The 23,336-nt window shown below is 55.2% G+C and overlaps 1 protein-coding gene across 1 annotated transcript in view; it reads left to right on the top strand.

The window, feature by feature from the left end:
• The first annotated feature begins 1,099 nt into the window (after positions 1-1,099).
• Positions 1,100-23,336, top strand: part of LOC125450398 (uncharacterized) — a 32,826-nt gene continuing 10,589 nt past the window's right edge. The window contains 7 exon segments of the mRNA XM_059643263.1: positions 1,100-1,306; positions 14,578-14,689; positions 15,298-15,391; positions 18,247-18,301; positions 21,513-21,653; positions 23,017-23,073; positions 23,076-23,225. Of these exon segments, the coding sequence (XP_059499246.1) occupies positions 1,192-1,306; positions 14,578-14,689; positions 15,298-15,391; positions 18,247-18,301; positions 21,513-21,653; positions 23,017-23,073; positions 23,076-23,225 (724 nt within the window). The 5' untranslated portion in view covers positions 1,100-1,191.

The following is a 23,336-nucleotide window of genomic DNA, read 5'->3' as shown; positions in this document are numbered from 1 at the left end:
AGACCGTGACCCCCTCCGGAAGTTGGCTTCCGTCCATCATCCAAGGGAGGGCGCCCGAGGCAGAATCGGACAGCGTTGCGTCTCTGGGCCTTCCACGGTCCCCCGGCGACCCCAGCCCGCCGGCAGCAACGCCCTCCCACTCCTCCTCGGCCGCGTCCCGTCGTCCTCATCTCTGTAAATGGCTGACGGGCGAGGCTTCCGAAGGCGCTGGTTGGGGGGGGGGGCTTAATTTTGCTCTCTCGCCGCATCCACTCGGCCTCCCCCGAGGAATTTGCACAGGGACGGCAATGGCGTCTGGGTGGGTGGGGGCGGTTGAAGGCGAAGGTGGGGGAGGGGTCGGACTGGTTGGCAATCAGTTGGCGTCAAATCCAACACCTGCCACTGCTTTGTCTTCCTTTCCATTGACCAATCTCAGCCTCGGACCCAATGGGTTGACCCTCGCTGTGGCGTGTTTTTGGGGAATGGCTGTTTTATTTGGGCTTTTTCCGTCCCAACACCTCAGTGTGGTCCAAGTGCTGCCAACCATGGCCATTCTCCAAGATGGCGCCCGTTCTTTCAGCACGTCCTCCAAACGTTTCGGCGGGAAGCAAGGGGCCTCGCAGGTTGTTGTGGGGGCTGTAGTCCGTCGGCTGCCCTCATGAGCGCGGCGGTGGCGGTCATGCACCACAACTCCCGGCTACCACCGCGTCCGTTGCCCGTTGGCTAAAGCCGCGCGGAGCGGAGCCCGCCGGGTTTTGTAGTCCGCTGGGTGACGTCACCCAGGGTAAAAGTACAGAGCGCTGCTGGATGGAAGACTACAACGGCCGACTCGTCACGCACGCCTCCTTTCGCGCCGTGTGCCCGAGGCAGAGGTCCGAACACCTGCTCGAATGGTGCGCCCAGACCGCCGGGATATGTAGTCCGCTACGTGACGTCACCAAGACTAACACTACGGGATGGGGTGCAGCGGGAGACTGCAACCCCCTGGATGATCCCCGCCAATCAAAACCCGCCTTGTTCGCCATTTTCACGGGTAGTGCGAGCCCTGCTGGGAACTGTAGTCCGCCAGGTGACGTCACTCAAACCACAACTAACCGGGTGACGGCGGACGAGAGACTACAACTCCCGGCGACCCCAAGTGCGGGGAGGACGGTTGGCACTGTCGCTTTTGAAAAAGCAGCCGTCGTCCGATTACTACGGCTACAATAACAAATGACCGGCAAAAATGTAAAGAGCCGCAACGCGGCCAACGCCGAGAGGGGATCCGAGTCGGTGAGCGAGCGGGTCCTCAGGGAGTGCCACTCGCTGTACGGAGAGCCCGGCACCGGTAAAAGCCTGGAGTTTCAAAGAAACCTACACACTGTGGTCGACGGAGAGGGTCGCGGTGGGTCGGGAAACCCGGGGTGGATCGGGGCTTCTGGATCCGGGACGGGCGCCGAGTCCGCGGACGGGAGCGGCTCCGGCTCCGGTCGCGAGATCCGGCCCCGCGTTTTACGTGACGCCCGGTCTGCTTTTAATTTTTTTTTAAAAGAAAATTCTTCCCCCTCCGCCGCCTCTCTTTTGCGGGAAAATTCTTCTTAAATCCACCCTACCTTTTAGTCATTCCAGCACCCTTCCCGCGTACCATGGGAGCCAGGGCTATCGTTGCCTTTCCTACCATCTCCATCATTGGCCTGCATTGGGGGTTGGGTTGGGTTGGATTTGGGGGCTAATCGTCTTCATAAACCCCTTCAATCCTAAATACCCCATGCCCTCCAAACACATTGGGTTCCCCCACCACCCCCAGTGTTCAATATTATGGGAGACTGGAGGTTGTTACCCTATTATCTCCTCTTCCCCCATCATGACATCCATTGGGGGTTGGATTGAGTTGGACTTGGGGGCTAATCTTCTTCATAAACCCCTTCAATCCTAAATACCCCATGCACTCCAAACACATTGGGTTCCCCCACCACCCCCAGTGTTCAATATTATGGGAGACTGGAGGTTGTTACCCTATTATCTCCTCTTCCCCCATCATGACATCCATTGGGGGTTGGGTTGGGTTGGATTTGGGGGCTAATCTTCTTCATAAACCCCTTCAATCCTAAATACCCCATGCACTCCAAACACATTGGGTTCCCCCACCACCCCCAGTGTTCAATATTATGGGAGACTGGAGGTTGTTACCCTATTATCTCCTCTTCCCCCATCATGACATCCATTGGGGGTTGGGTTGAGTTGGACTTGGGGGCTAATCGTCTTCATAAACCCCTTCAATCCTAAATAGCCCATGCACTCCAAACACATTGGGTTCCCCCACCACACCCAGTGTTCAATATTATGGGAGGGTGGAGACTGTTACTTTAATATCCCCTCTCCCCATCGTGACATTCGTTGGGGGGCTAATTTTCTTCTTTAAAGTTTTGGAGTAGATTTGTAGCTCGGGTTGCGGGTGTAGTGGTTGGTTGGCTCACCGAGCTCGTTCGTTGTTCCGCAGATAGCCCGCTGGGTAACATCATCAGCGCAGCCTCCGATGAAGCGCTGGTGTTCCGTTGAGCCCTATGTGTTTGTTACTTCGTGGAGTACCAGGCTTCTAGAAAACTAACAAGGGTACGCGAACACCTACTGGCTACAAAAAAACATGACCAATACTCTCACGTCTCTATCCACGTGGATGAGGAGAACCACCAATTCGACTGGGACAACATCAAAATCCTGGGACAAACTAAGCAGAGACAGGCACGGAAATTCCTAGAAGCTTGGTACGCCACAAAGAAAGCCATCAATAAACACCTAGAACTCAACCCCATGTACACTCCACTGTGATGAGAAACCAGAAGCGAGGTGATCTAGCTCAACAGACTCCGGGCGGGAAGACACACCGGCGCTTCGTCAGAGGCTGCACTGATGATGGGGATTGGGTTGGGTTTTGGGGTAAATCCCCACAGTCCTAAACCCCTTTCCCTACACCCCCCCCACCACCAAAGCCAATGAGTTGCCCTGCATTAAGTACCATTGGTAGGTTAGCGTTACTGTAACACTAACCCCCACTCCCATCATGATTTACTTGTTCGGGCGTTGGATTGGTTTTGTAGGCAAATCGTCATTCTCCACAATTGCATTGATCCATCCGCTCCCCCCTCTTCCCCCCCCCCCCCCCCATCCCCTGAACACATTGGGTCTCCATCCCCCGCCCCACCCCCATTTCAGTATCATCCGAGCAATTGGCATGACCGTTGCCCCCAACTCTTCTCCCCCCTCCCCCCCCCCCCCATGGCTCATCTAGTTCTTTGGCAGTTGGGTTAGGTTTTGGGGTAACTCACTTTAAATCTCCACACAGCCCAAAACACCATGAACTTGCTGAGTGCTCCTCCTGTACCTGAGCCTGTCAGGAGTGGGCTACTGTCATTATCCTGCTCTCTGTCTATCCCCCCAATCGCCACCCCAGGCCAGGACTTCAAATGGACGCAGTTCTGCTTCTTACTCCCCCAACCACATTGGGTTGTCCCCCTGACCACGCTTCACTCTCACCTCTGTGGTAACCAGCTCGTGACGAGTTGGTGAAAATAAAAGAAAGGATCAGTGTCATCTCCTTTGGGGGGAGTTGTAGCAGGTGCACTTCCTCAAAATGGAGGGGGAAGGCCACTATAATCTACTGGTTACAAAACAGTGTGGGTGTGAACACATAGGGAGGGAGTGCCAGGATTTCACCCAGCGATACCCTACCACGATGGTGAGTGGCTCACAGGAGATCTTGTAGGTGCTGGTGTTGCCCTGTATCTGTTGCCCTACTGGCTGGGTAGCGGTTGTGTGTTTGGAAACTGTTGTTGGAGGAGCATCTTGTGGACAGTACACTGTGCGTCAGTGTTGGGGGTGGGGGGTGGAGGCTGCTTTGTCCCTGTGCAGCGTGGAGCTACTCAAGTGTTGTCGGCGCTGCCCCCGTCCAGGGCAAGTGGGGAGTATTCCTTCGCCCTCCTGCCTTGTCGATAGTGGGACAGGCTTTTGGAGTGGGCGGTGGGAGGGGAGTTACTCATTGCAGGATTCCCAGCCTCTGACCTGCTCCTATAGCCACAGGATTGATATGGGGCTGGGTCCGGTTCAGTTGCTGCTCAGTGGGAACCCCCTGGATGTTGATAGTAAAGTGGTGGGGGAGGGGGGGGAATGCAATGGTTAGACTTTATCTTGTTGGAGATGGTCGTTGCTTGTCAGTTGTGTGGCACTCTCCAAGAAAATAGAAACTCCAACGTCACTATCTCTACATTACTCCCTTGTTCAAGACTTGAGGACCAGAGGGAAAAATCTTAGCGAGTGGCTGCCTGTTGAAGACAGACAAAGGGAATTTCTTTGTAGTAAATCTGTGGAATTCTTTATGTCAGGGCTGGATTGTTCAATGCTGAGGTAGACATTTTAGAACATTTAAAAAGAACAGGGAGGGTGCAAAAGAGGAGGGGGTGTAGCGTTGCTAATCAGAGAGTGCATCACAGCAAGAGAAATGAAGGTTGCCGAGGAAGGTTTGTCGACTGAGTCAGTGTGGGTGGAAGTTCGGAACAGCAAGGCAGCAGTCACTTCACTGGGGGTTCTCTACAGACCCCAAATAGCAGTTGGGAGATCGAAGAACTCATTGGCCGGCAGATAGTTGAAAAGTGCAAACGTAGCAGGGTTGTTGTTATGGGTGACTTCAACTTTCCCAATATAGATTGGAACCTCCTGAGTGCAGATGGTTTGGATGGTGCCGTTTTTGTCAGGTGTGTTCAGGAGGGTTTCCTGACTCAGTATGTGGACAGGCCGACGAGGGAGAGGCCATTTTGGATTTGGTACTCGGCGATGAGCCAGGACAGGTGTCAGATATCGTGGTGGGAGAACACCTTGGTGACAGTGACCACAACAGCCTCACATTTACCATAGCCATGGAAAGGGAAAGGAGCAGTTACCAGGGGAAGATATTTAACTGGGGAAAAGGAAACTATGATGCTATCAGACAGGAGTTGGGAAGTACAGATTGGGAGCAATTGTTCCACAGAAAGGGCACAGCAGACTGTTTAAGGAGCAGTTGCTGCGTGTGATGCATAAATTTGTTCCTCTAAGACAGGTAAGAAGGGGTAAGATTAAGGAGCCTTGGATTTCGGGAACAGAGGTGCTTCTCGTCAAAAAGAAAAAGGCAGCGTACGTAAGGTGGAGGAAGCAAGGATCTAGCACAGCTTTAGAGGATTACAGGCTTGCTCGGAAGGAGCTCAAAAGTGGACTGAAGAGGACCAGGAGGGGGCAGGAAAAGGGCTTGGCAGGAAGGATTAGGGCGAACCCAAAGAGGTTCATACCTGAGGAATAAGGGAATGATCAGGGAGAAGGTAGGGCCGATCAGGGATAGCGTAGGGAACTTGTGTGTGGAGTCTGCGCAGATAGGGGAAGCCCTAAATGAGTTTTTTGCTTTGGTTTTCACTAAGGAAAGGGACCTTGTTGTGAATGAGAACTTTGAGGAGCAGGAAAACGGGCTTGAACAGATCAAGATTGAGGAAGTTGATGTGCTGGAAATTTTGGCAAACATTTAAGATTGAATAGTCCCCAGGGTGAGACCAGATTTATCCTAGGTTGCTCCGGGAAGCGAGAAAGGAGGTTGCTAAGCCACTGGCGAAGATCTTTGCTTCCTCACTCTCCATGGGAGTCGTACCGGAAGATTGGAGGGAGGCAAATGTTGTTCCTCTTTTCAAGAAAGGAAATAGGGAAATCCCTGGAAATTACAGACCAGTCAGTCTTACGTCTGTGGTCAGCAAGGTTTTGGAAAGAATTCTGAGGGATAGGATTGATGACTATTTGGAAAAGCATAGCGTGATTAAAGGGAGCCAGCATGGCTTTGTGAGGGGCAGGTCATGCCTTACAAATCTTATTGAGTTCTTTAAGGAGGTCAGAAGACAGGTTGACGAGGGTCGAGCAGTGGATGTGGTGTACATAGACTTCAGCAAGGCATTTGATAAGGTTCCCCACGGCAGGCTCATTCATAAATTCGGGAGGTATGGGATACAGGGTGACTTGGCTGTCTGGATTCAGAACTGGTTGGCTGACAGGAGGCAGAGAGTGGTTGGAGATGGTAAGTATTCTGCCTGGAGGTCAGTGCTGAGTGGTGTCCCGCAGGGATCTGTTCTTGGGCCTCCACTCTTTGTAGTTTTTATAAATAACTTGGATGTGGAGGTTGAGGCGTGGGTTAGTATGTTTGCTGATGACACAAAGGTTGGAGGTGCCATTGATAGTATCGAGTGCTATTACAGGCTTCAGCGAGACATTGACAGAATGCAGAGCTGGGCTGAGAAATGGCAGATGGAGTTCAACATGGATAAATGCGAAGTGATGCATTTTGGAAAGACAAACTTAAATGCTGAATATCGGATTAAAGGCAGGATTCTCGGCAGTGTGGAGGAACAGTGGGATCTTGGTGTTCAAGTGCATAGCTCCCTCAAAGTTGCCACCCAAGCGGATAAGGTTGTTAAGAAAGCATATGGTGTTTTGGCTTTCATTAACCGGAGGATCGAGTTTAAGAGCCGCGAGGTTATGCTGCAGCTCTACAAAACCCTGGTGAGACCACACTTGGAATATTGTGCCCAGTTCTGGTCATCCTATTATAGGAAAGATGTGGAGGCTTTGGAGAGGATACAAAGGAGGTTTACCAGGATGCTGCCTGGACTGGAGGAATTGTCTTACGGGGAGAGGTTAACTGAGCTTGGACTTTTCTCTCTGGAGAGAAGGAGGAAGAGGGGTGACCTGATTGAGGTGTACAAGGTAATGAGAGGCACGGATAGAGTCGATAGCCAGAGACTTTTCCCCAGGGCAGGATTGACTGCCACGAAGGGTCATAATTTTAAGGTGCTAGGAGGAAGGTATAGAGGAGACGTCAGAGGGAGGTTCTTCACCCAGAGAGTTGTGAGCGCATGGAGTATTTTGCCAGTGGTAGTCATGGAAGCAGAGTCATTAGTGACGTTTAAGCGACTGCCGGACATGCACATGGACAGCAGTGAATTGAGGGGAATGTAGGTTAGGTTATTTTATTTTTGGATTAGGATTAATCCACGGCACATCATCGTGGGCCGAAGGGCCTGTACAGTGCTGTACTTTTCTATGCTCTATGTTCTAGACAGATTTTCAGTCTGCAAAAATCAAGGGTTATGGGACGAAGGCAGCAAAGTGAACTTGAGGATGGTCAGATCAGCCAAAATCCTAATGAATTGGGGGCAATGACTTGACGAAGTGATTCCAGTCCTATGTAAAGTCTTGAACAAACAACACGAGAAGTGCAGCACAGGAACAGGCCCTTCGGCCCCCCAATCCTGTGCTGATCGTCACTCCCTGAATAATCTAAAGAACAATCCTTTTGCCCTTATTCAGTGTGAATCCCTCGATTCCCTCCCCATTCATGTAACCGTCCAGATGCCTGTTTAATGTTCCTGACGTGCCTGCTTCCATCACCCCCCTCTGGTAGAGCATTCCAGGCTCCTACCCCCCTCTGTGTGAAAAATGTCCCTCGCACATCTCCCTCAAACTTTTACCCCTCACCTTGAACTTGATCCCCCCTGATAATTCAAACATCAACCCTGGGAAAAAGCCTCTGCCTACCCACTCTGTCTATACCTCTTCTCATTTCGTAGTTCTCTATCAGGCTCCTGCTCAGCTGCTGTCTTTCCAGTGAAAGCAATCCTAGTCTTTTTAACCTTTCCTCATAGCCAATGCCCTGAAGACCAGGTGACATGCTGGTGAACTTCTCTGTACTCTCTCCAAAGCTTCCACATCCTTCTAATGCTGCATACAACGCTCCCAATGCGGCCTAACAAGGGTTTTATATTGCTGCAGCATGGTTTGCCAACTCTTGTACTCCATGCCCTGGCAAACATGCCACTTGCCTCCTTAATCACCCTGGCCACCTGTGTTGGCACTTCTAGGGAACTGTGGACCTGCACGCCCAGATCTGTCTGTACATTAATGTTCCTAAGGTTCTGCCATTTGCAGTACAATTCACACCTAAATCTGACCCTCCAACATGCATCACCTCACATTTGTCTGGATTAAACTCCATCTGCCATCCCTGTGCCCAAGTCACCAATCTATCCGTATCCTGTCGTACCTTCCACAGTCATCGACACGATCAGCAACTTCCCCAATCTCTGTGTCATCTGTGAACGCACTAATCAGACCGCCCACATTTTCCTGCAGATCATTTATATATACCACATACAACAGAGGGCCTAAGACTGATCCCTGTGGAACACCACTCGTTACCGGTCTCCAGCCTGAAAACACCCTCCCCCCACCTCCGGCTACCCTCTGACTTCTATGACCAAGCCAGTTTTGTATCCATAGAGCCAGCCCACCCTGAATCCCGTGGGATTTTAGTTTTTGCACCGACCTGCCATATCGAACTTTATCAAATGTCTATAAACTACTTCCACAGCCCTTCCCTCACAAATTAAATCAAAAAATGTAATCAGGTTGGTGAGACCTGGCCTTCCCCATCGAAAACCAATGCTGCCTGTCACTGACCAGTCTGTTTTCTTCCAAATGTGTAGATATCCTGCCCCTCAGTAACTTCTCCAAGAGCTTCTCCACCACAGATGTCAGGCTCACTGGCCTATAATTTCCTGTATTATCCCTGCTTCCTTTCTTAAAAAGGGAACAACATTGGCTCATCTCCAGTCCTCTGGAACCTTGCCTGTAGTCAGGGAGGATGTGAAGATATCTGCTATTGCCCCAGCTATTTCTTCCCCTACCTCCCACACAGAGCTGGGATCGATCCCATCTGGCCCTGGGGAGTTGTCTGCACTAATGCAATTTCGGATTCCCAAAACTCCCACCTTCAAGATACTGACCTTCTCTAAAGTATTCACACGCTCATCCCTGACTTCAACATTAGTCCCACCCTTCTCCTTGGTGAATACCGTTACAAAGTGCTCATTAAGGATCTCCCCACTCCTTGTGGCTCTATATATAACTTCCTTCCTTCGTCCTTTCCCTTGTTACCCTCTTCCTGCTAATATATACATAAAAAAAACTTGGGACTCTCCTTGCCCCTGTTTGCGAAAGACATTTTGTGGCTCCTTTTATCCTTCCTAATTCTGCATTTAAGTTCCCTCCTAATATCTCTATGCTCTTCAAGAGCTTTGTCAATATGTAGCTGCCCAGACCTTTTGACAAAGCTTACAATTTCCCTTGTCATCCATGGTTCCTGAATCCTGTTTCCTCTATGCTTCAGTTGGAACATGACTTGTCACTGGTCAGTCCAAGCCTGGGTGTTGCCCAGGTGCTGCTGGATTTGAATATGGACTGCTTCAGTAACTGAAGAATTACCAACGGTTTTTCATGTGTACCCAGGTGCAGTGAAACATTTAGTTTTGCATGGAGCACAGGTAGATGATACCATACAAAGTTCATAGGGCGATAGAACAGCGCGAAATTGGAGGTGTCCATTCAGAAGGCGAATAACAGCAGGGAAGGGAGCCGTTCTGGTGTCTGTTGGTCCGTGTGTTTAAGCTTCTGCATCCTCCTCCCGCTGGAAGGGGTTATAACCGGGGTAGGAAGGGTCGTTGGCTGCCTTCCTGAGACAGCGGGAAGTATAGTCGGAGCCCGTGGATGGAAGGCTGGTTTGTGTGATGGACTGGGCTGTGTTCACAACTCTGTCGTTTCTCCCGGCCCCGGGAAGAGCAGTTGCTGCACTGGGCCGCGATGCTTCAGGGTAGAATACTTCCTGCAGTGCACCTATAAAAATCGGGAAGTGTCTTTACAGACAGGCCAAATTTCCTTAGCCTCCCAAGGGAAGGAACTGAGACCCACGTAAACGAGCCTGTCTTGTAGTGAAATGCCACAGGGATTATTGCTGAGGCCTTGAATGTCTGTAGCAGAGGTAGACTGGCTCACCTTGTCAGTTGCACCTTTATTGGCAACTGATGGGTAGTCTGAAAAGAAGCATACCTTCGATAAATGAGAATGTTTTGGCTGGAGAATAACCATGACCCTGCATCCCCCCCCATCCCTGTCATCAGGACAGCATGACCCTGCGACCTGGGAAAAGGAAGAAGCAATAGAGGGGGAGATGCTGCGAAGCTCCGAGGTGCAGAGGGATCTGGGTGTCCCAGTCCAGGAATCTCAAACGGTTTGTATGCTGACACAGCAGGTGCTTGCAGGGACATCAGTGGGATGTCGGGGGCTCCCAGTGAGGGGACTTGCTGTGCACTGATTACTTTCACAAGTAGTGTGCCCTGGAGAAACCCAGGTGGAATTCCATCTCTCCGTAGGAAAGGCTGGAATTCTGCACCGAATGGACATGTGCCCTAAATTGCCTGCTGTTCAGTGGCTTGTTGGCGCTGGTTAACAAGGGAGCGCCGTACTGCCGGAGGGCCGCTGTTAAAAGGACAGAGAGGGTTTGTCTCATTAGAAGATTTAGAAGCCCTAACTTGCCAGCCCACTGTTCACATCTCCTCAGGAAACCTCAGCGCCACCCCCTCCCTTACAAGTGGAATAATACCAGTATGTGATGGGGAGAGCGTGGGTGGGGTGTGTGTTTGTGGGGTGAGGTTGGAACCAATCAGATAGCCATCTGTAAAAGGATTGAATGGCGTGCTCTGCTTCGATTCAATAACTGTGTCAGGGTGAAGTTCCCTTCCTGGGGCTGATATTAAGTGTACAGGAAGGGAAGGAAAGGTATTCATACAATCACAGAGCCGTACGGCACCGAAACAGACCCTTCGCTCCAACTCATCCATGCTGACCCAGATATCCTAAACTAATCCAGTCCCATCTGCCAGCATTTGGCCCCCTATCTCTCTAAACCCTTCCTGTCCATGTCCCCATCCAGATGCCGTTTGAATGTTATAACTGTGCCAGCCTCCACCACTTCCTCTGGCAGCTCGTTCTATACACGCACCACCCTCTGTATGAAAAAGTTACCCCCCAGGTTCCTTTTAAATCTTTCTCCTCTCACCTTAAACCTGTGTCCCTCTAGTTTTGGACTCCTCCCCACCCTGGGAAAAAGACCCTGTTCATTCCCCCTATCCATGCCCCTCATGTTTTATAAACCTCGATAGGGTCACCCCCTCCAACGCTCGGGGGAAAATAGCCTCAGCCTATTCAGCCTCTTCCTGTAGCTCGAACCCCCCAACATCCTTGTAAATCTTTTCTGAACCCTTTTAAATTTCCCGTAACAGGGAGACCAGAATTCCAGTACACCAAAAGTGGCCTAACCACTGCCCTGTACAGCTGCAAGGTGACCTCCCACCTCCTGTACTCAATGCACTGACCAAGCATACCAAACCCTTCCTTCACCGCCCTGTCTACCTGCGACTCTACTTTTGGGGAACAGTGTACCTGCACGCCTGCTCTCTGTTCAGCAACCCTCCCCGGGACACTACCATTAAGTGTATAAGTCCTGCTCTGATTCGCCTTTCCCTTGCATTAATCTAAAGTAAGCTCCAGCTGCCACTCAGCCCGTCTGAAATAGCCTGGTGTTTTGTCACGTAGACCTTTGTGGGAGCTTGCTGTGAGTAAATTGACTGTATCGCTTCCCACATTGCGACAGTGACCACCCGTTCACTGGCTGCAACCTGGAGGGAGATGGGCCACGCCTGCTTTCTGTGTGTGGCTTCATCGGGTCACCCCAAGTCTGTGTGACTGAGCCATTAGCGTTAGCCAGCGTCAGCAGCCCAGCACCGAGCTGTACGCTTTCCCTTGCGCTCATGTACAGGGGTTCTCTTGCTGTCCCGCTGAACACAGCCTCTCTGTCCCAGCAGCGCTGAAACCCCAGGAAGCTGGGTTCTTTGCCAGGCTGTGCTGCCACCCTGAGAGAAAGTGGCAAGGCACCGCATGCTCGCTGCCAGGACGGATTGGTCACCTGGCTTCGTGAGGCACGTTTCAGGTCAGTGCTGTGGCTCCGAGCCAACAAGCAGGCACGGGACAGCTTCTCCTCTGGCACCGTCGCCACCACCGCCGGCCCCGCCTCCCACAACCTTACACTTAGGCATGTGCAGCTAGCAGGCTCACGTTCCAGCTGCATCAGCCTCCAGCAGCTCGGCTCTGCCCCAGCTGGTTTGAATCTGTCAGGGCACGCTGCGGGGATGTGCACAGTCAGATCCCAGGGGCAGCAGTCCTGAAGGCGGGGGCATCCCTTTTGCTGCTACCAGGACACGCCCGGGACTACATTCTCCAGGGATTCCTTCCTATCTCTCCCTGTACGCCTCAATCCCTCCCAATGGCTCAGCAACACCTCCATCTCCCTGACTCAGACAATCCCCCTCCGCTCCCAGAAGCTGGTGTAGTGAGCACACCGCCCCTTTCCCCACTCTCTGTCCCTCTCAGTCTGGGGTCTGTCCTTCCTCAGGTTAAGGATCCCGAAGCTGGCCACAGGTGGGATCTGTTGGATTGTACGAAGACACCTTCCCTCTCGGACTCTTTATCCCACCCGCCGTCACAACATAGCAGCCAATCAGAAAAATCACTCAGACCTCCTCAAGCCCCCTTCCCCCGCCCCCTTCTCTGTCACCCCCACCAAGCCCTACGCCACATCCCTATCTCTGTCAGCCCCTACACCCACACCCACTCCCTATCTCTGACAGCGCCTCCATCCCCCTACACCCCCTCCCTATTCCTGTCACCCCTTCCATCCCCCTACACCCACTCCCTATCTCTGTCACCCCCTCCGTCCCCCTACACCCGCTCTCTATCTCTGTCACCCTCTCCCTGTCTCTGTCACCCCCACCAGCCCCCGACACCCCCTCCCTGTCTCTGTCACCACTGACACCCGCTCCCTACCTCTGTCACCTCCTCCGTCCCCCTACACCCGCTCTCTATCTCTGTCACCCTCTCCCTGTCTCTTGTCACCCCCACCAGCCCCTGACACACCCTCCCTGTCTCTGTCACCCCCCTGACACACCCTCCCTGTCTCTGTCACCCCTGACACCCACTCCCTATCTCTGTCACCCCCTCCAGCCCCCTACACCTCCAGCCTAAGATAATAAAGTGTGAAGTTGGATGAACACAGCAGGCCAAGCAGCATTTCAGGAGCACAAAAGCTGACGCTTCAGGCCTGGACCCTTCTTCATATCTCTGTAAACGCATCCAGCCCCAACACTCTGTCCCTATCTCTGTAAATTCCACCAGCCCCTACACACCCTCCCTATCTCTGTCACCTTCCTCCATTCCCCTACACCCCCTCGCTATCTCTGTCACCCCCTCTGTCCCCCTACACCCCCTCCCTATCTCTGTCACCCCCTCCAGCCCCTACACGCCTTCCCTATCTCTGCCACCACCTCCAGCCCTCAACACCCCCTCCCTTTCTCTGTCACGTCAAACACCCCTTCCCTATCTCTGTCATTCCCTGTAGCCGCCTCCCTGTCTCTGTCACCCCCTTCAGCCCCTACACCACCTCCCTTTCTCTGTCACCCCTCCAGCCCTCTCCTCCACCTCCCTATCCCTGTCACCCCCTACACCCCTTCCCTATTCCTGTCACCCCCTCCATCCCCCTACACCCCCTCCCTATCCCTGTCATGTCAAACACCCCATCCCTATCTCTGTCGCGCCCATCGCCCCCTCCCTACCTCTGTCACCCCCACCAACCCCCTACACCCCCTCCCTGTCTCTGTCACCCCCTCCATTCCCCTACAACCTGTCCCTATCTCTGTCACACCCTCCAGCCCCTACACCCCCAACCTATCTCTGTAAACCTCTCCAGCCTCCTACACCCCCTCCCTATTCCTGTCACCCCCTCCATCCCCCTACACCCCCTCCCTATCTCTGTCACCCCCTCCAGCCCCTACACCACCTCCCTATCCCTGTCACCCCCTCCAGCCCCCGTCGCCCCCTCCATATGTCTGTCACCACCCCCGCATACCCAGCTGCTTAAGCCACACCCGGGGGTGGCCAGCGAGGGAGTGTCAGGTGCTGAGAAGGTTACAGGCCAAGGCTGTGACTGGGGGCAGCGGGTGGGAGTTGGCAGCCTGTAGACCCACACAGTCCCTGAACAGCAGCTCCTGGGATCTGGCCATTTGGACCAAGAGAGACGCCAGCCCTTATTGTTGGTGGGAGCACATGAAGCTCTGTCTGTGTGAGCCGTGACCCACCCCGTTCACTGGCTGACCCACGTTCCCAGATAGTGGGTCCAGATAAAGGGGAAGCTCTTTGTTCAGAAATATAGCACACGTCAGCTCCCTTACACCTGTGCCAGGTAAACATCACGTGCACGGGGCAGGGAAGGGGGCGGTAGTTGGCACAGACATGGGAGCGTGGCACTCAGTGAAGGAGGGGAGGGGGAGCAAGTGGGCAGGAGAGACAGGGAGCTTTCACCCAGCACAAAGGCCCCTTCTGCACCCGACTGTTACCAGAAACAGCATCGACGTCAACATTCGGCACAGAAACTGGGATCCCGCACGGGAGAGGGGAGGTGGTAAAGGGAACTCCCAGTCCCTGTGGGCACGGGAGAGGGGAGGTGGTAAAGGAAACTCCCAGTCCCTGTGGGCACGGGAGAGGGGAGGTGGTAAAGGGAACTCTCAGTCCCTGTGGGCACGCTCAATCTCTCCCTCTGGGTGAGGGTCAGTGAGGGGGATCTCAGTCTGAATTGTAACTTGGGCCCTGGCTTGATTCTGACCCACCCAGGTTTGATAGACATCGCCTCGAAGCTGAACCTCCATTTGCTGCCCCCTCGGAAGAAGATCAACGTTATGTTAATGGGCAATCACTCTGCTGGCAAGAGCTCTTTTATTAACTGGTATGTCTGGCACCGTCTCTGGCCACCGCGCTGTCAGGGGCTGGGCGCCAAGGGAGCGCCGCGCTGTCGGAGGGCGGGCGCTGCGAGCTGGGCCGTGCCGTCGGAGGGCGGGCACCACGAGATGGGCCGCGCCAGCGGTGGCTGGGCATCGGGTCATCAGAGGCTGGACGCTGAGGGAGGGTCCCCACTTTCGGAGGGGGGTCGCTGCGCCATCAATGGCCCGCGCTCTTGGAGGGTGGGCGCCAAGGGTTGCCACACTCTCGGAGGGTGGGTGCTGCGCTGTCGGTGTGGGGGGTTGCATAGGGAGGGCTGCGCCATTGGAGGCTGGGCGCCGCGCCGTCCGAGGGCCCCGCTTTGGGCCGCAAGATGGACCGCGCTGTCGGTGGGCCAGAAGCCGAGGGGGCGCTGCGCCGTCAGAGATTGGGCGGCCGCGTTGCTGGAGTCTGGGTGCTAAGGTAGTGAGTCGGCGCCGAGGATGCACCATGCTGTCGGAGGGTGGGTGCTGCCTTGTTGCGGTGGACTCCTCCCCTTGTGTTCTCTCGTTCTGCCTGTGTATGCCTGACCGTGTGAGGGTGTGAGTGTCTGACAGCTCCTGTTGTGCCCTGCAGGTACGTGGAGGAACATATCCAGCGAACAGGAGTAGCCATCGAGACCCAGGGCTTTACGTTTGTGACCAGCGGGCGCAAGAGGGAATCACTGACAGTGAGTGTGTGTGTCCCCCCACCCCTACCCCCACGTGTGTCTGAGGCAGTTCGGCCATCGCCGCCCCCCCCACGTCGAACCAGGAAGGGAATCAGCATCACTCTCTGGGATTCTGGGCCTGAGCCCTATCTATGCCGTCCTGCCATGTGCTCCTGTGTTCAAGGCTGCGATAGGGAGCATGTGCACAGGAGCCATTTGCCCCTGAGCGCACCCACCCCCCCCGTCATAAAGTTTATGTTTGATCCCTTCATGAGCTCAACCACACCCCCGCCTTCCGGTCTGCCTCCCAATCTCAGCCTCCGCAACCCTCCGGTCAGGCAAATTCTCCAGATTTGCAACTCCAGGAGAAGTTGTTTCTCCTTCTCACTGTGTGTAACCATCAGCAACACCGCGTGCCCCCCACTCCCTCCACCATCCCCACTTCATTCTGGGTTCCCAACCACGAGGAGGGGGTCAAACATTGCTCCACGCTACATCCCCTGGACTGCCAACCCCACTATCCTACCTGTCTGAAGTGATCCTTCACCCATCTGCTTCCAATGCAAATACGCGAAAAATAATAGTTATGCTCATTGTGAGATTAAATGGAGAGAGACTGCAGAAAGCTACGGGACAGATGGATTTGGGAGCCCCGGTCAATGAACGTCGAAACACTACCGTCCACATTCCGTGGGGAATGAGGAGGGCTGATGGAACGTTGGCCTTTGCCCGAAGGGAATCAGTTGTAAAAGCAGGGAGATTTCGACTCTAACTATACACGGCACTAGTCAGACCATAGCTGGGATACTGCGAGCAGTTTTGGGGCCCCGTACCCTAGCAGACATAGACCGACGTCAGAGGCAGGCCAGAGACGGCTCAGTCGGCTGAACCCGAGGATGGAGGGACTGTCTTATGGAGGAGGGCTTGAATAGTTCGGGTCCTGTAGTCACTGGGGTTTAGAACAACAAGAGGCGACCCGATTGTAACATCCAGGATGCACAGGAGGGGGGAAACATGCCAGGGGGAGATGTGGTGAGATTGTCCCCCACTTGTGTGGGAGAGTCTAGAACCCAGAGGGGTGCACCATCTCAGACACAGAAGAGGGAGATGAAGGGGAATTTCTTCTCTCCGAGGGTAGTGAGTCTGTGGGATTCTTCACCGCAGAGGGGGCTGTCGAGGACATTCCGTCTTTTAATCCGGCAGGGAATCTCAGTCACACAACCAAGCAACAAGAGTAGACCACTGGGATCTGATTTTAACTTACACCCCACATTGCTGTGAATCCCCTGAAGGATCCTCATGGTCACCAAGATTCCTGTGAACTTGGCATTTACAAGGATTCACCATCCACTGCCCTTTTGAGGGAGGACGTTGCCAAGACTGCATCCCCCAGATTCAGCAATGCTTCCTTCAAATGAGTCACCCCTGACTTTTGAACAGTGACCCCTCTGAAATTGTGCCTTTAAATAAGGTGAGCAGTTGTGTACGCAGTGCTCCCAGACGGGGCACTCACCAATATCCTGTATAATTTCCTCTTGCATTCCATGCTCCTAAAAATTAACCACACCATCCCTCCTGGCTTTGCTGATTACTTGCTGTAGCTGCTGACTAACCTTCCCGGATTCATGTACTCGGGCACCCAGATCCCCCTGCATCCCCGAGCTCTGCAACCTCTTGCCGTTTGGAATAATACGTTTCTGTTTTTTTTCCCATTCTGACTAGACAATTTCCCATGTTGTCCTCCATTGAACTCACTGAAGCTATCCATATCACTCTGTTAACCCCTTCTGTCGTCCCCAGGCTCGCACTTTCTGACCAATTGCAAACCTAACGACCTGAGCTTCGGTCCCTTCGGCAAATCGTTTCCGCAGACTGGGGACACTTGAGGCCCCAGCGTTGACCACATCCAACCAGCCTGAAGGAGACCCACTTAGTGTCACACTCTGCTTCCGGTCAGCCTGCCCAACATCTCTCCGTGCCAAGGCGTACCTCCCTGTGCACTGTTATCCCTCACCTTCCACAATAACCATCAGGGTGGCTCCTCCCCAAATGCCTGCTGGATATCTAAATGAAAATGCCCACTGGTTTCCACTTTACCCACAGCACCAGTTACCTCTGGATGTGAGTTTGCTCGCTGAGCTGGAAGGTTCATTTCCAGACGTTTCGTCACCAATCTAGGCAACAACATCATCAGTGAGCCTCCGACGAAGCACTGGTGTTATGTCCTGCTTTCTATTTATTTATTTATAAATAGAAAGCAGGACATAACACCAGTGCTTCGTCGGAGGCTCACTGATGATGTTGTTGCCTAGAATGGTGACGGAACGTCTGGAAATGAACCTTCCAGCTCAGCGAGCAAACTCACATCCAGAACCTCAACCTGAGCTACAAATCTTCTCAAAACCAGTTAGCTCTTTAAAGGTTCAACATGATCTCCCTTCTACAGCCCACGTTGGCTATGCCTCAGAGCCTCACAGTTACCCAGGTGCCCTGTCTGAACATCTGGGGAGATGTTCCCGATGACAGAAATGAAGCGAACTGGCCTGTTGTTTCTAGCTTTCTGTCCCTCCCTTTGTGAATACAGGAGAGACATCATTACCTTCCAGTCCAATGACACAGTTCCCGAATCAGGGACAACAGTAAACCCGAGGGTGTCAATGACCTTCCTTCGTTGCAGACCCGAGGGTGTAGTCCATCAGGGCTCAGGCCCTGCTCAGTCCCCTGCCCCAACAGGTTAGCCTGTACTGCTTCCCTGTTGTCATCACGGGATGTCCCACGACTATTCCTCTGGAGGGAGCCGGTCAGGGTTGGAAGGGGTTACTGGGGAGGGGAGGCCACACATGTCACCGAGTGACCAGTCTCTCTCTGCCTGTCAGGGGAATGCGACACTCCATCTGTACCCACACTTCAAACCACTCCAGCAGATCGAAGGTAAGGGCTGGGGAGCGGGAATGGGGGACATGGGGATTCAGCCTCACGAGAATCTAAACACCTCTTCTCACCCGTCTTTGTAATGCACCGAGACCCATATCTTTCTCACACACACCACACCACCCCCCACACTGTCACACAGTGAGCCCCGTATCTCACACACACACCCCTCCCCCCACACTGTCAAACACTGAGCCCCGTATCTCACACACACACCCCTCCCCCCACACTGTCACACACTGAGCCCCGTATCTCACACACACACCTCTCCAGCCACACTATCACACACCGAGCCCCACATCACATCCCCCACACTATCACACACCGAGCCCCATATCTCACACACACACCACACCCCCCACACTGTCACACACCGAGCCCCGTATCTCTCACACACACCACACCCCCCACACTGTCAAACACTGAGCCCCGTATCTCTCTCACACACACACACACACCTCCCCCACTGTCACACACCGAGCCCCGTATCTCTCACACACATCACACCCCCCACGCTGTCACACACCGAGCCCCGTATCTCTCACACACATCACACCCCCCACACTGTCACACACCGAGCCTCGTATCACACACACATCACACCCGCCACACTGTCACACACACACATCACACCCCCCACACTGTCACACACCCGAGCCCCGTATCTCACACACACACATCACAACCGCCACACTGTCACACACCAAGCCCCGTATCACACACACATCACACCCGCCACACTGTCACACACCGAGCCCCGTATCTCTCACACACACACCCCCCACACTGTCACACACCGAGCCCCGTATCTCACACACATCACACCCCCCACACTGTCGCACACCGAGCCCCGTATCACACACACATCACACCCCTTCCCCACACTGTCACACACCGAGCCCCGTATCTCTCACACGTACACACCCCTCCCCCCACACTGTCACACACCGAGCCCCGTATCTCACATACATCACACCCCCCACACTGTCGCACACCGAGCCCCGTATCACACACACACACACACACACACCCCTCCCCCCACACTGTCACACACCGATCCCCGTATCTCACACACACACACACACACACACACACACACACCCTCCCCCCACACTGTCACACACCGAGCCCCGTATCTCACACACGCACACACCCCTCCCCCCACACTGTCACACACCGAGCCCCGTATCTCACACACGCACACACCCCTCCCCTCGCTCTCGCTTATTCTCTCTCTCACTCTCTCTCTCGCGCTCTCTCTCTTGTTCTCGCTCTCGTTCTCGCTCTCTCGCTCTCGCTGAGTCTCTCGCTCGCTCGCTCTCGCTTATTCTCTCTCGTTCTCTCGCTCGCTCTCTCGCTCGCACTCGCTTATTCTCTCTCTCGCTCTCTCTCTCTCGCTCGCTCTCTCGCTCTCTCTCTCGCTCTCTCTCTCGCTCTCTCTCTCTCGCTCTCTCTCTCGCTCTCTCTCTCGCTCTCTCTCTCGCGCTCTCTCTCGCGCTCTCTCTCTCGCGCTCTCTCTCTCCGCGCTCTCTCTCGCGCTCTCTCTCTCGCGCTCTCTCTCTCTCGCGCTCTCTCTCTCTCGCGCTCTCTCTCTCTCTCGCGCTCTCTCTCTCGCGCTCTCTCTCTCTCTCTCGCGTGCGCTCGCTCTCTCTCTCTCTCGCGCGCGCTCTCGCTCTCTCTCTCTCTCGCGCGCGCTCTCGCTCTCTCTCTCTCTCGCGCGCGCTCTCGCTCTCTCTCTCTCTCGCGCGCGCTCTCGCTCTCTCTCTCTCTCGCGGCGCGCTCTCGCTCTCTCTCTCATCGCGCGCGCTCTCGCTCTCTCTCTCTCGCGCGCGCTCTCGCTCTCTCTCTCCTCGCGCGCGCCGCTCTCGCTCTCTCTCTCTCGCGCGCGCTCTCGCTCTCTCTCTCTCGCGCGCGCTCTCGCTCTCTCTCTCTCGCGCGCTCTCGCTCTCTCTCTCTCGCGCGCGCTCTCGCTCTCTCTCTCTCGCGCGCGCTCTCGCTCTCTCTCTCTCGCGCGCTCTCTCGCTCTCTCTCTCTCGCGCGCCTCTCTCGCGCGCTCTCTCGCTCTCTCTCTCGCGCGCTCTCTCGCTCTCTCTCTCGCGCGCTCTCTCGCTCTCTCTCTCGCGCGCTCTCTCGCTCTCTCTCTCGCGCGCTCTCTCGCTCTCTCTCGCGCGCTCTCTCTCGCTCTCTCTCTCGCGCGCTCTCTCGCTCTCTCTCTCGCGCGCGCTCTCGCGCTCTCTCTCTCGCGCGCGCTCTCGCTCTCTCTCTCGCGCGCGCTCTCGCTCTCTCTCTCGCGCGCGCTCTCGCTCTCTCTCTCGCGCGCGCTCTCGCTCTCTCTCTCGCGCGCGCTCTCGCTCTCTCTCTCGCGCGCGCTCTCGCTCTCTCTCTCGCGCGCGCTCATCGCTCTCTCTCTCGCGCGCGCTCTCGCTCTCTCTCTCGCGCGCCGCTCTCGCTCTCTCTCTCGCGCGCGCTCTCGCTCTCTCTCTCGCGCGCAGCTCTCGCTCTCTCTCTCTCGCGCGCTCTCGCTCTCTCGCTCTCTCTCTCGCTCGCGCGCGCTCTCGCTCTCTCGCTCTCTCTCTCGCTCGCGCGCCTTTGTGCTCTCGCTCTCTCGCGCTCTCTCTCTCTCTCTCGCGCTCTCTCTCTCTCTCTCTCGCGCCTCTCTCTCTCTCTCTTCGCGCTCTCTCTCTCTCTCGCGCTCTCTCTCGCGCGCTCTCTCTCTCTCGCTCTCTCTCTCTCGCGCTCTCTCGCGCTCTCTCTCTCTCGCTCTCTCGCTCTCGCTCTCGCTCTCGCTCTCGCCTCTCGCTCTCTCGCTCTCGCTCTCGCTCTCGCTCTCTCGCTCTCTCTCTCGCTCTCTCTCTCGCTCGCTCTCTCTCTCTCGCTCTCTCTCTCGCTCTTGCTCTCGCTTTCGCTCTCGCTTTTGCGCTGTCGCTTTCGCTCTCGCTCTCTTTCGCTCTCGCTTTCGCTGTCTCGTTCTCGCTCTCGCTCTCGCTCTCGTTCTCGCTCTTCGCTTGCGCGCTCTCGCTGTCGCGCTCTTTTGCTCGCGCTCTCTCTCTTGCGCTCACTGCGCTCGCTCTCTCTCACACTGTCCCGGATCTCTCACGCACAGTCTCTCACACGTACACACGTGTCCCACCTACCCTCCCAGGAGCGCACTATGTGGGTGTGTCACTATCTGATTGCTGTTCCTGTTCCTCCCCATCTCTCCCATCCCTAGGGGTATCGGAGTACCTTACCACAGAGATCTCCACATCCAAACAGAAGAAGTTCAGCCTGCTGACCTTTGTAGACACTCCGGGATTGGTCGATGGCGATATGAAGTATCCCTTCGATGTGGACAAGGCCATTCTCTGGCTCGGTCAGTGTTTTGCAACAAATGGGTTTCATCTCCAGCCCGGACACCCCCACCCCTGTCTCCGTCACCCCCCTCCCTGTCTCCGTCACCCCCGCCGTCCCCCTACACCCCCGCCCTGTCTCTGTCATCCCGACACCCCCCGCCCTGTCTCTGTCATCCCCAGCCCTGACACCCCCTCCCTGTCTCTGTCACCCCCCTCCCCCAGCCCCGACATCCCCTCTCTGTCACCCTCTCCGGCTCCCGACACTGCCTCCCTATCTCTGTCACCCCCTACACCCCCGCCCTGTCTCTGTCATCCCCAGCCCTGACACCCCCTCCCTGTCCCTGTCACCCCCCTCCCCCAGCCCCGACATCCCCTCTCTGTCACCCTCTCCGGCTCCCGACACTGCCTCCCTATTCTCTGTCACCCCCTACACCCCCGCCCTGTCTCTGTCATCCCCAGCCCTGACACCCCCTCCCTGTCCCTGTCACCCCCTCCCCCAGCCCCGACATCCCCTCTCTGTCACCCTCTCCGGCTCCCCGACACTGCCTCCCTATCTCTGTCACCCCCTACACCCCCGCCCTGTCTCTGTCCTTCCCACCAGCCCCTCCCCCGTTTTAGCTGTGATTGCTGGAGGTGTCCTTTCACCCTCGAACCTGATTGGAGTGTCTGAATTCTGCCTGTGTTTCAGTCTGTGTGGTTTGGAGCTGCATTTGGATTTGCCCATGTTTTTCTGCGGTGCTGTGATGTGGAGTGTTGGGTCTTGAGTGGAGATCTGTATCTCCTGGATCCATTCAACCCCAGCATTTTCCCAGAGTACTGTGTCCCGTTTCCAAGGCACTTTCCGTAAACACATCGTGCTCTCACCTGCTGTGTCAGCACGCTCCGCAGACGGAGACATGGGTGTGTGACAAGCAGACCGCGTATGTACCTGCTGTATCCTGACATTAACTCCAACACGTTCTCTCTCTCTGCTCCCCTCCCCCCACCCCCGCTCCCCCACCTCCCTGCTCCCCGCCCCGCTCCGCTCCCCTGCCCTCTCCGCTCCCCCCACTCCTGCTCTCTCCCTGTCCCACTCCTGCTCTCTGCTCTCTCTCCCTGTCCCTACTCCCCTGTCTGCTCCCCGCTCTCTCTCCCCTCTCTCCCTGTGCCACCCTCTCTCTCTGTCCCTGTCTCCCTGTGTGCCACTCCCTCCCTCTCTCCCTGTGCACCCCCCTCTCTCCCTGTCCTACTCCCCCTCTCTGCTCCCCGCTCTCTCTCCCTGTGCACCCTCTCTCTCTGTCCCTCTCTCCCTGTGCACCCCTCTCTCCTGTCTGCCCCACTCCCCACCTGCCTCACTCGGTGCCATTGTGTGTCTCGAACCTTAACGCTCTGCGGGGCTCCCAGGTGAGTTGTGTGAGCTGGTGTTTGTGTTCTTTGACCCGATGGGCCAGGCCCTGTGCAAGCGACGCTGAACATTGTCGAGAAGCTGAATGAGGCACATGGGGAGAAGATTCGCTTTTACCTCAGCAAGGCCGATGAGGCAGGCTCGGAGTGTGACCGACAGGTGGCCACATCGATCCCCTTATCTGCTCCATCTCTCAGTTCGACCCCCAGTAAAAACCTACCCCATCGCCCCATGTCCCAGTTTGTCCCACACCCCCCCCCCCAACAAAAATCTACCCATCTCCCAGTCTCCCGCACTCTCCCCGTGTCCCTCAGTGTCT

The sequence above is a fragment of the Stegostoma tigrinum genome, chromosome 50 (assembly GCF_030684315.1).
Source record: "Stegostoma tigrinum isolate sSteTig4 chromosome 50, sSteTig4.hap1, whole genome shotgun sequence".
In the NCBI taxonomy this organism is placed as follows: Eukaryota; Metazoa; Chordata; class Chondrichthyes; order Orectolobiformes; family Stegostomatidae; genus Stegostoma; species Stegostoma tigrinum.
Note: the sequence above shows the minus strand (reverse complement) of the source record. Positions and strands in the feature narration are given on the sequence as shown.